Here is a 16,109-nt window from a genome sequence, read left to right as displayed (position 1 = left end):
CAATCCTCCCTTTGTTCTCTTGGTTGATAAAATAGGTTTTCAGCTGTTATATTAATGCCTTTTCATCCTCTCCCCTTCTGTCACCCCATACCACTTACATACAACTCTAAAATGGAAAGAGGTCTGTTTCCAGAAACAGTTCTTGGAGCTACTGCGGAGAATTTCAGAAAAACCCATCAACCTTGATAACTTAAGCAGACTACAAAGCTTTCATATCACATAACCATAGACAGTATAATGGCCAGTTTTGTAAGAATGGTTCAGGAGTGTTTAAGCTGAAATGAATCGTGGTGTGGCAGTGAAAATTGTGGTATTTGATATTGTAAACTAGCTCTTCTATTTCATACGCGTTTTAGATTTACAAACTAAAATGGTTGGGTTTTACAATTGTTTGGAAAAATAACTATCTATTTAAATGTCACAGATTTTGAGCACCTCACTTTAGAGTTGTAGCTTTATGCTTAGAATACTGTAGTTTCACAAAATCTGAAAACCATTAATGTTGATGAACTTGTTCTGAAAATAATTAACAAAAGGCTGCTGTTCGTATTTGAACTGATTTTATAATCCCATTCATCATTTAGGGCCCCTGAAATCCAGACAATCAGTTATGCCATTTGTGAACCCGCATTCCTCTATACTGATGACTTCACACCCATCATGCTTATGCAAGCCTAAGAGGGGTGATAAATTGAGTTAACTGTTGACTTTTTCCCATATTGCGCAATTTTGCAAAAAGCTTCTATTTAAAGTATATATCCCAAAGGGTAAAAATAGTATATAGGGCAGGAGGGGAACCACCACTTGCACTGTATGTGTGCATGCTTGCACGCTGTACTGTCTACGGCAGGCTTTCATGGTAGATGTGGTATCGCAGGTCGGAATCTGGCAACCTGCATTCAAATTATGTTGCATATATCTCTTTGTGATCAAAAATGCATTGACTATAAGAAGGAATTTAAATGCTGAATTACGATTTTATATTACAAATATAACCACTACTAACAGATCTAGAAAAAGCTTCACTTAAATTTTACCTTTTGGAAGATGTTGCCATTTCAAAGCCAACTATATTGTGTACCATTCTAAATAAGGAATGGCCCTGTGTTCCTGAGGACCAGTGTTGTTCCAGTTTTAAAAACTTATGCACATTGGCCATCTCAGAACCATTTGTCATCTGAGCTGGTGAAACTGACAGCAGGCTGAGTAAGTACAAGTGGTTCTCAAGGTCTGTACAGGTTGACATCCTCTTCTTTCCATTGACTCAAACCATCCTTTTCTGTACACAACGTCTGAGATCCTTCAGATGATGGAGAAAAAGGGAGGGAGATTGCTTGGCTGAAGACAGTAGGATTCAGCATTTGATTTAGTCTTTTCCATATACATCCATCACCCTTTGACACAGTCCCCTGTGTGCTCTTGCCCAGGACTGGTGTCCCAGTTTTTCATCTTGAAAATCTGGTCATTCTAGTTCAGAATGTTTGCAGCAGTGTGTTAAGTTGAGGTCTGCAGCTTTTCTTCATTTTTTTTTTCATTCTGTTAACTTGTAGCAAATTATTATTAACTTTTGTGGCTTTCCAGTTTACAAGTGTGTCAAATTTTAGTTTATAAAATGTAATACTCTTTTAGATCATCTGAAACTTAAGCTATTGAGTATTTCTATTTCTGAGTGTGCATTATGTAAATTTCATTTCTTTTTGTGGATTTGGATAAGATATATAATTGTAGTTAATCATTTTTAGGAGGTTATATAAACATTGGGTTGTGTTTAGTATCAGATTATGATAACCTTTTTGCTAATGCCCTTTCACTTCCTTACGTGTTGTATCCTCATTACATAAAGATGGAAATTAGAAAATCCACATCTGTTTTCTATCAGTCATAACTAGATCTCCTCTTAAGAATTTTCTGTGCATAAAATGATGTAGCTGCTTTCTAAGATACAGTCCATATCTAGAGTTCAACTTTTTCCCCTAATTCAGTTTCCTAGAACAGTATTGTAATGAATAATTTATTGTCTTTTAGGGGATATGTTCAGTTGTGTGAATGCACTGATGATAATTCAGATCCTTTGCTCTCTGGTCTAGGGATCAATACTATTATCTAGAGAAGCTATTCACCAGCTTTCACAGGCTGAGTCTATACTAACTTTCACAGCATTGCAATAGTAATAGATCTTTTGAATGTATTGGAAAGTGAACACTCTATATATAAAAATTAAAATACAATACATAGTCAACAAATTAGTGTGTGTGTATATATATAGTACATTTAAACTGGGCTGTTACAAAGTGTCATGAATGCTGAAGAAAAATCTAATACTCAAGTATTCAAATCCTGCTTAAGAAATAAGGGAATAAAAACTGCCTCTTTTGGACTAGTGTTCCATAAACTGACTTCTGATTTTGCTAAACATACAGTAAGGCTCTGTACTTTGCAGCCCATTGGGCCTAAGCTTTGTTGCAGGACTTCAATTTCTGTTGTACACAGAGGCTGAATTTACAGTATCTTACTGTACACTGGAAAATATTCAAAAATGAGGTTCTTTACTGACTATACTGTACTAGCATTGATTTCATTTTTTTAAATTGTGTTGGAATATTTTTTTTCATCTCCTGTGGCTGCCTAAATTGGCATACTTTGCAATAAAATGTAGTGCTATACCCTTTCCTGGTTGCTTTCTGGTAAGTACAATGGCTGTTATGAGGGGTTAGAAGTGGGGCAGCTTTAGCAGTTGGCATATGCCGGAATGAAGATGAAGGGGGAGCCTGATTTCAAATTGGGAAGCCAGTATTAGCCAGCAAGAGGTGGAGTGGGAGAGAGGCCAGATAAATGCTGTTACAATTTGTGTATCTCTCACTTTTTTGTTGTGGGTACAGGACCTTGTGTACACAGACTCTAAGGGCTTGTCTCCACAGTGCATTAGTCCACACCAAAGCAGTGTAAATTCTAGTGCATATTAGCATGTTACTCACTAACTGGCCCATGTGGACCCTGTTGACGCGCACTAGGGAATTTTTAGTGCATGCCAGCAGGGTCCATATGGGCCAGTTTGTCCATGAAATGCTCATTGCTATTGTGCATTGCAATTCACACCCCTCTGGTGCAGACTTATGCACTATGTAGACAAACCCTAAGACTATATTACTCTAATTAAAAAAATATATTGTCTAGATGATGATCTAAACCAGGGGTCTCAAACTTGCGGGCTGCACGCGGCCTGTGGAGTTATTTCCTGCGGCCTGCCATAGGCACCAACTCCACTGGCAGCCAAGCTCCCCTGACCCGCCGTCCCTCTGAGCACACTGCTCCTCCGCCTACCTCCCAGTGCTTCCTGCTGCCAAACAGGTGTTTGGTGGTGCTTAGGACTTTCCAGGAGGGAAGGGGGATGAGCAGGGATGTGGTGTGCTATGGAGAAGAGGTGGGGCAGGGGCGGGGATTTGGGGAAGAGGTTTAAATAGGGGCAGGGAGGGGGCGGAGTTGGGGTGGGGACTTTGGGGAAGGGGTTGGAATGGGTGTGGGGGAAGGGGTGGGCTGGGGTGGGGCAGGGGTGGGTCCTCATGGAAGGGGTGAGTGGGGGTGGAGGCAGGGGGGCTTTAACTGAAGTAATTCTAAGAGTAAATGCATTTTGTCATTTGAGGTGCATTACTGAGTGTTCATATTTTATTAAAATCCCTTTTTGCATTACAGTTTAAAAAAAGTTAATACATTGACATTTAATAGCATACTATATTACTCTTCATTTTTTACTATACTTTTGTATCATTGTATGAAAAGGTTTCAGTGATTCGGCCCTTGGGCCAATATACTAGTCCTCATGAGGCCCTTGTGGTGATTTGGATTTGAGATCCCTGATCTAAACCTTGAAATTGTTAAAGGCAGTATGTCCTATATCTTTTTTTTTTTAATGGTCTAATGTAACTTGTAAGACAGTCAACCAGGTCCTTCATAGTTTGCTATTACCCTGTGCCCTCTTTTGATCACAAACCAATAGAATCACAGCTGGTTGTTCCCCAGTAGAGAAGGATGTGAGTTAATTATAGCCTGGCCTGCTGCTGTAGTGAAAGTTGACACTATAGCACTTGCTGGTTGTGTGCAGTGAAAGACTAAGCTAAATATATTACACTAACTAATCTTATGTAGTTACAGACACTCTTAGCATACCTACAGCTGTTACTGCTCTACATGTAAATGACAAGTGGAAAGCCAATATCAGAGGAAACATGCTGTAGTCTTCCCTTAACGTTCTTGAGGATTACTGGTAATCTTAATATATCCATAAATACAATAATTCAATTAAAAAGTGTAGTTATTTAAAATAAATATATCCTGTACCAAACAAAACATATACCACTGTATTTGCTAAAAAAAGAACTACATAGATTCATTTCAATTTACCCATGCTACACCACTGACTCTAAAATATAGAGAATGTGCAGACAGCAAAAGTTTATGCTGCGTGGCCTGCACAGCACCTAGTGGGGGGGGGGGGGGGAACCTGTCACAAACCACATTGTTGGATTCTGATTCACTTCACTGACTGCACTTTTACCTGGGTCTTTGTACCCAAAACAGTGTCTTCAAATGGTCTCAAATAACTTAATTTTATAATGCCTTCACTACCCTAAACAAGTATAATTGATTCTTGCCCTTCTTTTCCCCCTACCTCTGGAAGTTTAATTTACCCAGATGACTGAGTCTTTTTTTCGGTTCAATGGATGAAGGAATTTATCTCCTAATTGAGGGATAATTTGACATAAAAGCACCACCATTCTTTTAAGTGTATAGTTCAGGGGTACCTTATGCTTTTTTTAGTCTCATTTAAGGGAATAATGTCAAATTTATCTAAAATGATATGGAATATTGGAATAATAGTGGAATATTTTTGAAGAAATAATTCCTTTTTGAATCCACTTATTTACAAATTATTTTAATTTATTAACACTAATTGTCAGTGAATATAATGTGAACTTAAGGTAGAAAACCTATCAGAAATACGGATTTGTAGGTCAATTCAGATGATCCACTACTGTAAGTGTACACGGCTTTAATGTATGCAGAACAAAGAACAAAATCCCTGCATCAGAGTACATATTCTAAAGAGCTGTTGTAACTTTGCTCACTTTGAACTTTGTGGTTCATGGTACTTGATATCACAAATCCCTAACAAGGGCACTTAATTCCAGAAAGAGCATGACAGGAAAGCCCTTATAAATATAAAATATGTATCATGTGATGAGCAATACACAGTACAGTAAAATGCCTGAGCGCTCATTGCTATCAGTGATAGCTCTGCCAGGACACATTAACACCTCATAATCACAATTGTATATAAAACTAATTTCAAAGAGTGTTATCACTAAACAACTAACTCAGTTTAGCCTCCTTTCTATTGGTGGATTGTCTGAGCAGATCACAACTTCCGTATTCATTCATCATTAGTATATACTTTATGAATTGTTAACTCTTACCTCTATGGATTTATTATGCACAGTATGCTGTATTAGTCTAAAATCAGGCTGTGTTGATTGGTTGTGAGTATCAAAAAATCACATGGTATTGCTTCTGTCTCTTTTCTGAGGTGTGAGGATTTTTCTATAATCAAAGGTTTCAGAGTAGCATCTGTGTTAGTCTGTATTCGCAAAAGGAAAAGGAGTACTTGTGGCACCTTAGAGACTAACCAATTTATTTGAGCATAAGCTTTCATGAGCTACAGCTCACTTCATCGGATGCATTCAGTGGAAAATACAATGAGGAGATTTATATACACACAGAACATGAAAAAATGGGTGTTATCATACACACTGTAAGGAGAGTGATCACTTAAGATGAGCTATTATCAGCAGGAGAGCGGGGGCGAGAAGAAAACCTTTTGTAGTGATGATCAAGGTGGGCCATTTCCAGCTGTTAACAGGAATGTCTGAGGAACAGTTGGGGGGGGGACGGGGGGGGATAAACATGGGGAAATAGTTTTACTTTGTGTAATGACACATCCACTCCCAGTCTTTATTCAACCCTAAGTTAATTGTATCCAGTTTGCAAATTAATTCCAATTCAGCAGTCTCTCGTTGGAGTCTGTTTTTGAAATCTTTTTGTTGTAATATTGCAACCTTTAGGTCTGTAATAGAGTGACCAGAGAGATTGAAGTGTTTTCTGACTGGTTTATGAATGCTATAATTCTTGATGTCTGATTTGTGTCCATTTATTCTTTTACGTAGAGACTGTCCAGTTTGACCAGTGTACATGGCAGAGGAGCATTGCTGGCACATGATGGCATATATCACATTGGTAGATGTGCAGGTGAACGAGCCTCTGATAGTGTGGCTGATGTGATTAGGCCCTATGATGGTGTCCCCTGAATAGATATGTGGACACAGTTGGCAACAGGCTTTGTTGGAAGGATAGGTTCCTGGGTGTGTGGTTGCTGGTGAGTATTTGCTTCAAGTTGGGGGGCTGTCTGTAGGCAAGGACTTGCCTGTCTCCCAAGATTTGTGAGAGTGATGGGTTGTCCTTCAGGATAGGTTGTAGATCCTTGATGATGCGTTGGAGAGGTTTTAGTTGGGGGCTGAAGGTGACGGCTAGTGGCGTTCTGTTATTTTCTTTGTTGGGCCTGTCCTGTGTATTAGGTGACTTCTGGGTACTCTTCTGGCTCTGTCAATTTGTTTCTTCACTTCAGCAGGAGGGTATTGTAGTTGTAAGAATGCTTGATGGAGATCTTGTAGGTGTTTCTCTGTCTGAGGGGTTGGAGCAAATGCAGTTGTATCATAGAGCTTGGCTGTAGACAATGGATTGTGTGGTGTGGTCTGGGTGAAAGCTGGAGGCATGTAGGTAGGAATAGCGGTCAGTAGGTTTCCGGTATAGGGTGGTGTTTATGTGACCATCGCTTATTAGCACTGTAGTGTCCAGGAAGTGGATCTCTTGTGTGGATTGGTCTAGGCTGAGGTTGATGGTGGGATGGAAATTGTTGAAATCATGGTGGAATTCTTCAAGGGCTTCTTTTCCATGGGTCCAGATGATGAAGATGTCATCAATGTGGCGCAAGTAGAGTAGGGGCATTAGGGGATGAGAGCTGAGGAAGTGTTGTTCTAAGTCAGCCATAAAAATGTTGGCATACTGTGGGGCCATGCAGTGCCGCTGATTTGAAGGTATACATTGTCCCCAAATGTGAAATAGTTATGGGTGAGGACAAAGTCACAAAGTTCAGCCACAAGGTTTGCCGTGACATTATCGGGGATACTGTTCCTGATGGCTTGTAGTCCATCTTTGTGTGGAATGTTGGTGTAGAGGGCTTCTACATCCATAGTGGCCAGGATGGTGTTTTCAAAGATCACTAATGGATTGTAGTTTCCTCAGGAAGTCAGTGGTGTCTCAAAGATAGCTGGAGTGCTGGTAGCGTAGGGCTGAGGAGGAAGTCTACATAGCCAGACAATCCTGCTGTCAGGGTGCCAATGCCTAAGATGATGGGGCATCCAGGATTTCCAGGTTACCCCTCTGGAATTCACAGGCAGAATTAATAGTTAAGTAGTGTAAGTGTTTTACGAATCTTAAACCTTTTCCTTTCTGGGCTTCCCAGGCCCTGGCTAAGGCATCACTGTTAAAGAAAATATTTTTAAACTAGGGGCTAAGGTTTATTTTCTGTCTGCTGTGTTCCTTTTGTGACTGAGATAAATTAATTGTATGTCTGTGTGCATAACCCTAGTTGCCAAGTGTAGTCTGATTGTTGTCTGAACCATTTAGTAGGTTCTGTACTAGAGTTCTGAGGTCCTCTGTCAAATTTCATAGCCCGTTTAAAAAAAAAAAAATACTTGGATGTGTATACTAAAGAATGCAAACTTAAGATTCTGTTTTCTGCAAGTTTTAATACAAGTAAATAAATCATACAAATGTTCATGCAAAGCAAATGCAGGAGTTGGATACAGCTACAGCTGAAGCATTTTTTTAATTTGAGCAAATGCTGTCTGAAGAAGGTTTTTGTAGGATTCACCAAGCCCTCAAGTCAAGATTTTCAGTGGTGATTTTGAGTACAGTACCTCGGGTTTTTGTGCCTGACTTTTCAGAAAGTGCTGATCACCTATCAGGTCCCTATATTAAGTACTAATCATACATGAAAATCTTCGCCCAACTGAATAGTAAAGAAACAAATGGAAAACAGACAAGTCTCCCACTGTTTTCTCAGGGCTTCTCTACCGATGGAGTTATTCAGGAATAGCTATTCTGGATTATGATGATTTCTGAATAACTCCATGTATGGACACTTATTCCAGATTAAAAGTGCCTTGTTCTGGATTATCTTAATCCAGTTTGAAAGTGTCCTGCTAGATTGAGGTGAAGCTATTTTTATATCCCTGCTTATTCCTGTGAGTGGTGATCTTTGGGGAGATCTATTTTTTTTCCCCAATGGGCCTGAATTACCTCATACAACATTTCTGGTAAAGTGTGTTTACCATACATTTTTTTCAGCTAGTCTCTTTCAAGTGTTTGATTCCAAGATCTACTCAAACAAAAAAAAAAAAAAAAAGCATAACAAAAAACATTCACTATCACCTGAACATAGGAATTATCTTGCACACATTAGAGGATCAGAAATTCCAACTATTTCATCATAGTTTCATCATCAAGAACAGAGAGGCAAGACTCATTTTGGACTTCAGATATCAAGCCAAAATTCTGGATATTAGACACTCTGAATTGTCCCCTGGATTGAGGCTGTTAGAACAAAGGTGCAGCCACAAAACTGATGGTTGTGTTTTTTATATATTGCTCAATCACATAAGAGGCTCCTCTAGAGTATGTTGGATACCTGGCAGTTTCCTCCTCTTTATCTTAGCCTCTAAGCACTTTTTCTAAGGTGTGTTGGTAGTGGTAATGGTCACCCCTCAACAGGGTTTGTGTCATTCCATACCTGAATGATTGGCTCATCTGAGCAAAATCACAGAGGCTGGCACAAGATAGCAGGGATCTTGGTCCTGTCAAGTCCTTAGGATTAGTGTTTAATCAAAAGAAAGTTTCTTTACATTATTGCAGAAACCACCCACTTCTGCATTACAGCTGCATATAATCAGGACTTATCAGAGGGAAGATGAGAAAAATTTGGACAATAGAGAATTATCAAAGCTAAATCCACCCCTTCTCTGGACATGATATGCTGTTAGTGTCTGACTTCCATTCTACTCCAGGGAACTTCAACAGCTGCTTCCTTTGTCTTCAAGGAACAGGGAAATCTTGGACTTGTTAGGTTCCCTAAAACAGAGAAGTGGCCTCACAGTAAGAGCAAAATTATCTCAAAGTTTCACAGACAGTCCTCCTTCATATCTCCAGCAGACTTTCATAATGGACATTAATGTTTGGGGCACACTCTGTATCAGTGGCAAACCAAGTAGTGTACTCATGGAGAAGAGACTACATATGAATATATGGAAACAGAGATGGCAAGTTGGCATTGACTTCTCTTCAGGATATGTTCAGAATGATGGTGTGAACATTGAGATTGTTAACATGGTAGTAATTTCTTAATTGCCAGGGGAACAGAGAAGCACATTCTTCAGTAAACAGTGCTCCTTTGTTCTATGCATAAAAAGTTGTTTAGAGCTCTGCAGGTGATGCATCCGCATGCACTGTTGGCAGGCAGATGGTATTAAGAGAGAAAATCTCATTGATAAGGTGACCCAAACAGTGTACCTCTCTACTCAAAGGTTGGGATAGTGTTTGTATTCTTTAAAAAGTAGAATGGGTGTTTTTGTTTTGAAAAGATCAAATTGCTTTCAGCCTCTGCTTCAGGAGGCTTTTCATAAGGGTCTCTTACCTACCCCATTGAAGCTTGAGCCTTGGCCCCAACATGCTTCGCTGTAGGGATGCTCCCTTTAGTCTCTTGATTCCTCAAGGCAATTTTCTGCCTTAGGTCCCAGATTAGCATCCCCCTCCCTCCCTGGATTCTTTGATTTTTCAAAGGAAAGATCTACGTCCCTAGTGGTCATGTTCTCCCACCAAGTGGGTGAGCGAACACTTCTCTCACTAATTAGACCTGCTGTTTCAAAAGAACTAGTGGTCCTCTGTCCTTATCCTTTTCTCCTAAAAGTTGCATGCATATTTTTAATTGAACAAGAATAATACCTGTCTGAGCTGCTTCTTCAAACTCAGAGTTAGTTACCCAGGGCAATTATAATTCATCTAAAGCAATCTTCCTAAGCAAGACTTCTGAAGATCATGATAGCAAAGCAGATGCATGCTAGTATTCAAGAATCTAAGCCAATAGCATAGTAGGCTATTGTACAGTACAGTATAAGTACATAACTAAATAACCTGTCTGAACTGAATCAAACCACGCACACACACCCTTTACAAATTTTACAGCTAGCTTAAAAAAACCCCAACTTAGTACTATTTGTACATCTGCAAAACACTACCAAATGAACATGCTGGAGTTGGTTAATGCAATATTCTACCCTTAAAGAGCTCTCTTCTGAAAGGATAAACGGTACTAAGCATTTTCTCAATTTATCCCTGTGTCATCTCAGATATTAACATTTCTTGACAGTTCCTTAGGAACTGCTATTCATGCCATAGTTGGTTGTCTGTATTAATGGTACCAGGATCAGCGTCAGTTTCCTGGTACTTAAATTTTGCTCTCTGTGGCCTGGCTGGAGTACCACAGATGTGAGGATATGTTCAGGAAAAAGCAAGGAGATGTTTCTTCAGATAGTTTGATCAATACTGGACTGGGTAAAATAAATTATTTACTGTAATGGATGTAATCCTCCTTCGAAGTCAAAAGAATTCCTAATTTCTTTGTTTTATTCTGAGTTATTGGCTGCCTCTTGCCTGGACTTTTCAGGGAGAAGGAAATATTTAGTGGTTTGTGCTGGTGTAACTAGACCACAAAAAACTAATTAGGAGGTTAAAACAGAAACGAAAACTTGACTTTGGACATGATTATTTTAACTGAAAACTTTCACAAGGACAAGATGCAAAAAACTTAAGTTACATAGTAGAAATTTGGGGTGCTACCTGTTAGGTAATCAACCTTGTTTAATAAGATATTAATTTACAAAGTGATATTCACCTCAAAATACGCTGTTATCTTGAATGAAACTGGGTAATTCATCTGACCTGGCAAGTCAGTACTATTACAAAAAAAAAAAATCAGTGAAATCCACTTCCTGATCGAGTGAACTGTGACTTCTTGGTTTAGGCCAGTCAGTAGTTATGTCTGTCTTCTTCTCTGACACAGACAATTTTATCTCTGACCTGGAATACCAGCCATCAGGTTCAGCAGAGAAATGGACTCAACATTCAGCATTCATGTCCAACTCCTGTGTGGAAAATCTAGAGGGTGAGTCTGTTTAAATGCTTCAATGTTTTATATTGGAGCACAAAAGTAAGGAAGGGAAAAATGTTGTGGTAGTTCTAATATCTACAGATGAAAAATGATATTATGATAACTAAGTATGACTATAAATAGGGACGTGTATTTATTCTGTGATTCACGGATGTGGAATTTTATGTAGAATTTGTCCTTTGCTGCAGAATATTGTTCTGGAATTTAAGCTACAGTTTAAGAAAAATCAATTTCCGGTCTTTAAGCTTACAAAGAAAAGCTTGATAATGTGAACCAGGTGTGAACTAGAGGTATCAAACAATTAGGTAAAACAACTCGATTTAAAAAAGGGATTTGAAACTGCTGCAGAATCTAAGGAAACAGTCTAATTTGCTGCAGAGAGCACAAGGGTTGGTTTTTTTTTTGCTTGATTGAGGGTTTTTTTATTATTTGAGTAGAGCAAGCAGAGTGTGGCCCGAACAGCCTCTGACTTTTCACTGATATATTAAGTCTCAAACTTTTTTTTTAACATAAGAAAAATTCTGATTTACTTAATCTTAAATTAGACCTAATTTAAGATTAGTAAGGTTGAATAAGGTAAATTGGAGATCCAGCCGAGGTATCAGGATAAATTGGCACTTCATAAATACCTGGCTAGTTGAATGTACTGTAACTGGGGGAAAATGTTCTGCAGTTGCCTTACAAATCCATCAGTTTGCTCCCTTCATATCTATAAAATAAGAATTGTACACTATGATTGTTTGTTAAATGTTGGAAATAGGCACATGGTAGTTATCTCCCTTGTGCTTTCTTCTTCCCATTTTTCCTGCATATGCATAAAATTCTAATTAAAAACATTTTTTTAAATTCACAAATTTGTTTTCTAAAGTAGCTTGTATTCTATCACTGGACATTCAAAAGTAAAAGGTTTGTTAATTCAGGATTACACAACACTCTACAAAATAAAACCGCTTCTGAGCTCCGTTTTAGTCCAGTTACAAACCTACGGAGTAGTACTCAATCAGTACATAATCCTAACCTTAACCATGACAATATTAAGGTTCTTCAATGAATATTTAAAGAGAAACTACACTAAGTTAAACATTTAAAGTTTTGTTTAGTTATACTAATGCCTTAGAAACCTGAAAGTGAAATAGGATTCTAAATTTAATTTTCATTTCTACAGTCCTCCATAGACCTACTACCACAAGTGTTAACAATATTAAAACTTGTCAGTAAAGCAAGCAGCTGGAATTCAGAATATCACAAAGGAAAAGCAGCATGCATTTGTGTTAAGATTATTTTTTTTTAGAAAACACATTTGGATTCAAAGAGATGAGTAACAGGGCACACAATGCCTCTTGTCATTTTTAGCTTAGATTAGTGGAATATGTTCCAGTGCTTAATCTTAAAATGATTCAGAAGCTGGAATGGTTGCTGATTGTGCACTTGGCAAGTGAGGTGTGCTATGGAGTACACAACACTCATGCTCTGGACCTGCACTGTTTATCAGAGAGATTTTATCTAGATTTTAAGGTGGTGGTGTGGACCTACAAAGCCCTAAATTGCCTGGTAATAGCCTCCTGAGACACTACCACGGTTGCAGTTAGTGGAGGTATTAAGGCTAATATTCCCTTGAAATAAGAGGAGGCACCAGTCAAGGCATTCCCAGTAATATTGCTGGGATTCAGGAATGCTTTCCATTTCATAATTAGAATAGCTTGGATGTGCCAACTTTCAGGGCATGGTGTAAAACCAATTTATTTCATCGGGCCTCTGAAGAGAGGTAAGGGCCTGAGATACAGGTTGCTGTATGAGGGTGTTAACATTATGTGCAGCTTCTTAGTAGAAAGGATTAATTTATTTTATTGTATTTTGGTTTTGTATTTTTAAAGCATTAGCAGCGAGCTCATGACAAAGATTCTTTTTAAAGGAAAAGATGAAGTATTGTCACAAAATTTATATACTGTATATAATCGACATACGTAGGTAGTTGAGGAATACTTTTCTTTTTGTCAAAAACATGTCCATTCTGTATCCAGAGATGAATGTGCCTCAGCACCTATTCTGTTGTGCAGAATGTATTGTATTGTACTCCTTTAGTAGTTTCAGCAAATCCTTCTTTATTCTGCCATTATAAACAATCCAGCCATCACCACAAACATTCTAACCCTCCCATTTAAAATTTCTGAAATATTGTGATGGTTTTGGTGTGCTTAAACCCCAGTACCAGACTGTTCGTTACCACCTAGTTCTGATGGCGGTTCTCACTTAGCCACAATTCTTTTGATTAAAAAAAAAGGGTCGTCCACAAAGTCATTCCCAGCGTATAATGTCATGTGCTTCTTGTGGGGGAAATTGTACAGGGTGACTGACACATGCGACTGCAAATTTGGGGGGACAAAGGCTGGCTTCCTTCTGCAGTTACTACTAAGGTTTAATGTGTGGTGCTGATGGTGGTAGAAATGTGAAGGTATGAAGCTGAGTGAAATCAGCAAATAACCTCAAAGGAAGGTTTTGGAAACTACACAGTTATTTTGATTAACAGCAAATTGCTAACTCATCTTGGATTAGTTTACTAGTTCAGAGCTTGCTAATATACCTGTCATCGTGACAGTTCTGCCACTCCATCCATCTTGTAGAGATGAATTTACTCAGCAACTAATCTTTCAAAAATGAAACATCAGCAATATGAATTGTCTACATAATTATTTACAAAGCAGGTAAAAAGGAATGTTCAGTGTGGTGCTCAGCAAAACCTTTACCATTCAAACTTCTTAACAGTGTAATGAGTTGGCTTATTAGAAAAATCCATGTACTACTATCCTTCTCTTGACTTCATGAAGCAAACTGACAATAGGAGTTTTTGATAAACTATTGATAAAAATCAACATTTGACCTTAGTGCTGCCTTCCTGAAAAGATGATTTTCTGAGCTGAAGCTAACTCTTGATTTCTCTGGAACGGATTTTTAAAGTTTGCATATTTTCCTACTGAGAATTTCACAGTTCTAGGTTTTCCATTTACTGAAAGAGCTTCGAGGAGTCAAAGAACTACTGCATGAAGAGGACCCCTTTCTCTTTTCCTTCCCCATCCAAAGTGTTCCACGAAACCTACATTAGTCTTATTTATTTTCTACACATAAATTTCCTGGTTTTTTAAAAAAATAATAAATATAAATGATATATAGTGCCTTTATGCATTTCAATCCAAGATCAGGCTTGTATGCTATATTGCTTTTAAAGTCATAACAACATGGAGTAAGCAATTTCAAACAGAAGTGAATTGATATCACTTTGCGGTTTTTTACTTTATAGCCTACTGAGTTGCTAAAAACCATGTTATTTGAGTATCAGAGGGTAGCCATGTTAGTCTATATCCACAAAAACAACGAGAAGTCCAGTGGCACCTTAAAGACTAACAGATTTATTTGGGCATAAGCTTTCCTGGGTAAAAAAAACCTACTTCTTCAGATGCAAGCCTTGTCACTAAAAGCTGTGTGGTGTAGACAAGCCCTTAGAATGCCAACTTCACAATCTTTTGGAGCCTTCATGGTTTATTTTAACATTAGTATAGTTTTATTACGAGTACTCACTAAATTATTTGATTTTGTCTGTTTTCCAAAATAAGTGTAGTTTGTTTTGTGCTCAGATTTTGTATGCTTTTTCTGTTGTACCCTGGGGTTGGTGTAGCCTGGTCAGTTCCAGGATATTGGAGACAAGCTGGGTATGGTAATCTGTTATTGGACCAATTTTTGTTCGTGAGAGAGACAAGCTTTTGAGCTACACAGCACTCCCAGACCTTGTTTTTCTGTTGTGACACTTGGAATATTACAAATCCTATATTGTTTGTGTATTGGTCTGAATCTGTAAGACTCCATTGAAATTTGCCTATTTAAAAATAAATATTTCTACAATAGTTTCCAAACCCTGACCTCAGCTATATCATGTAGATTCCTGGGGGTCAAAATAACACACACGAAGTTTTCTGGTGTTGAGTTTTATGATTATATTTCAGTGCTGCTTCTCTCTGTAAACTAATGTCATACTTTGGGAGTATACCCTGCTGTTCTTACTAAAGTAAAATTCAAAGTGAAGAAAAGTGAGGGAAGAGAAACTTGTCTAGAGCTCACTATTTTAGAAATGCCATAATTTCAGATTAAAGTTTTTCATAAATGAGTTGAGAATATTAGTGTCTTAGAAGTAAACTATCATATTCCCTCTCAAACTTTCAATTTAACAGTCAGTTCTATTGGTGCCTATACCATCTTGACATTATAGCCAGTAAAGTATTGTTTAATTGCTTTTAATAATTATTTCTATCATAATGTCTTTCTAACAACAGCTTAGAAACTTGTCTTCCAGTTGAATTTAAGGCTCTGTCTGCTAGGCTTGCATTTTATATCAGCCCCCAATCCTTCCATAATATAGACACAAATATTTGGGGGAAGGGGATTTTTGCTATTAGATGATTAGTTGTAGTAGCTCTCAGACTTAAATGAGAAGAGGAACTAAAATAGATTTACATGCTTGAGGTAATGCACTCAAGTCCAAGATAGTGCATTGACTCAAGTCCAAATTCTGAGGAAGTTCTGTAAGTAGAAGTTAGCTTAAGACCCCCAAACTATAGTTAATGCAGTTTGACTTAATTGCTGTCCTTGGTCTGGTGAGGCCTGCAAGAGGAACAACTGCATGGGAAAACCTGAACTGTACCTGCCTACACTGTGCCTCAGTTCTTTTCAGTCCCTTATTTCTTTAAACCCACACAGACTCAGTTTTTTAAAAGTCATTGTCTTA

At 38.2% G+C, this 16,109-nt stretch overlaps 2 protein-coding genes across 4 annotated transcripts in view; one reads left to right on the top strand and one right to left on the bottom strand.

The window, feature by feature from the left end:
- Positions 1-16,109, top strand: part of NFATC3 (nuclear factor of activated T cells 3) — a 140,657-nt gene that overhangs the window by 120,165 nt on the left and 4,383 nt on the right. The window contains exon 10 of one of the 2 annotated variants that reach the window (XM_084644226.1): positions 11,228-11,329. The exons of the other annotated variant lie outside the window; for it this stretch is intronic. Coding sequence (XP_084500352.1) covers positions 11,228-11,329 — 102 coding nt within the window. The remainder of the gene's footprint in view (positions 1-11,227; positions 11,330-16,109) is intronic. 2 annotated transcript variants of the gene reach the window in all.
- The window catches only part of ESRP2 (epithelial splicing regulatory protein 2), a 112,351-nt gene continuing 104,133 nt past the window's right edge, over positions 7,892-16,109 (bottom strand). For both annotated transcript variants that reach the window (XM_084644233.1, XM_084644236.1), the window contains one exon: positions 7,892-9,240. Coding sequence is in view for 1 of the 2 variants with exons in the window: in XM_084644236.1 (XP_084500362.1) it covers positions 9,232-9,240 (9 nt within the window). In the remaining variant the exon portion in view is untranslated. The remainder of the gene's footprint in view (positions 9,241-16,109) is intronic.

Source organism: Lepidochelys olivacea (genome assembly GCF_965140295.1).
Source record: "Lepidochelys olivacea isolate rLepOli2 genome assembly, chromosome: 12".
Classification (NCBI taxonomy): domain Eukaryota; kingdom Metazoa; phylum Chordata; order Testudines; family Cheloniidae; genus Lepidochelys; species Lepidochelys olivacea.
This window is presented reverse-complemented; position numbering and strand designations above follow the sequence as displayed.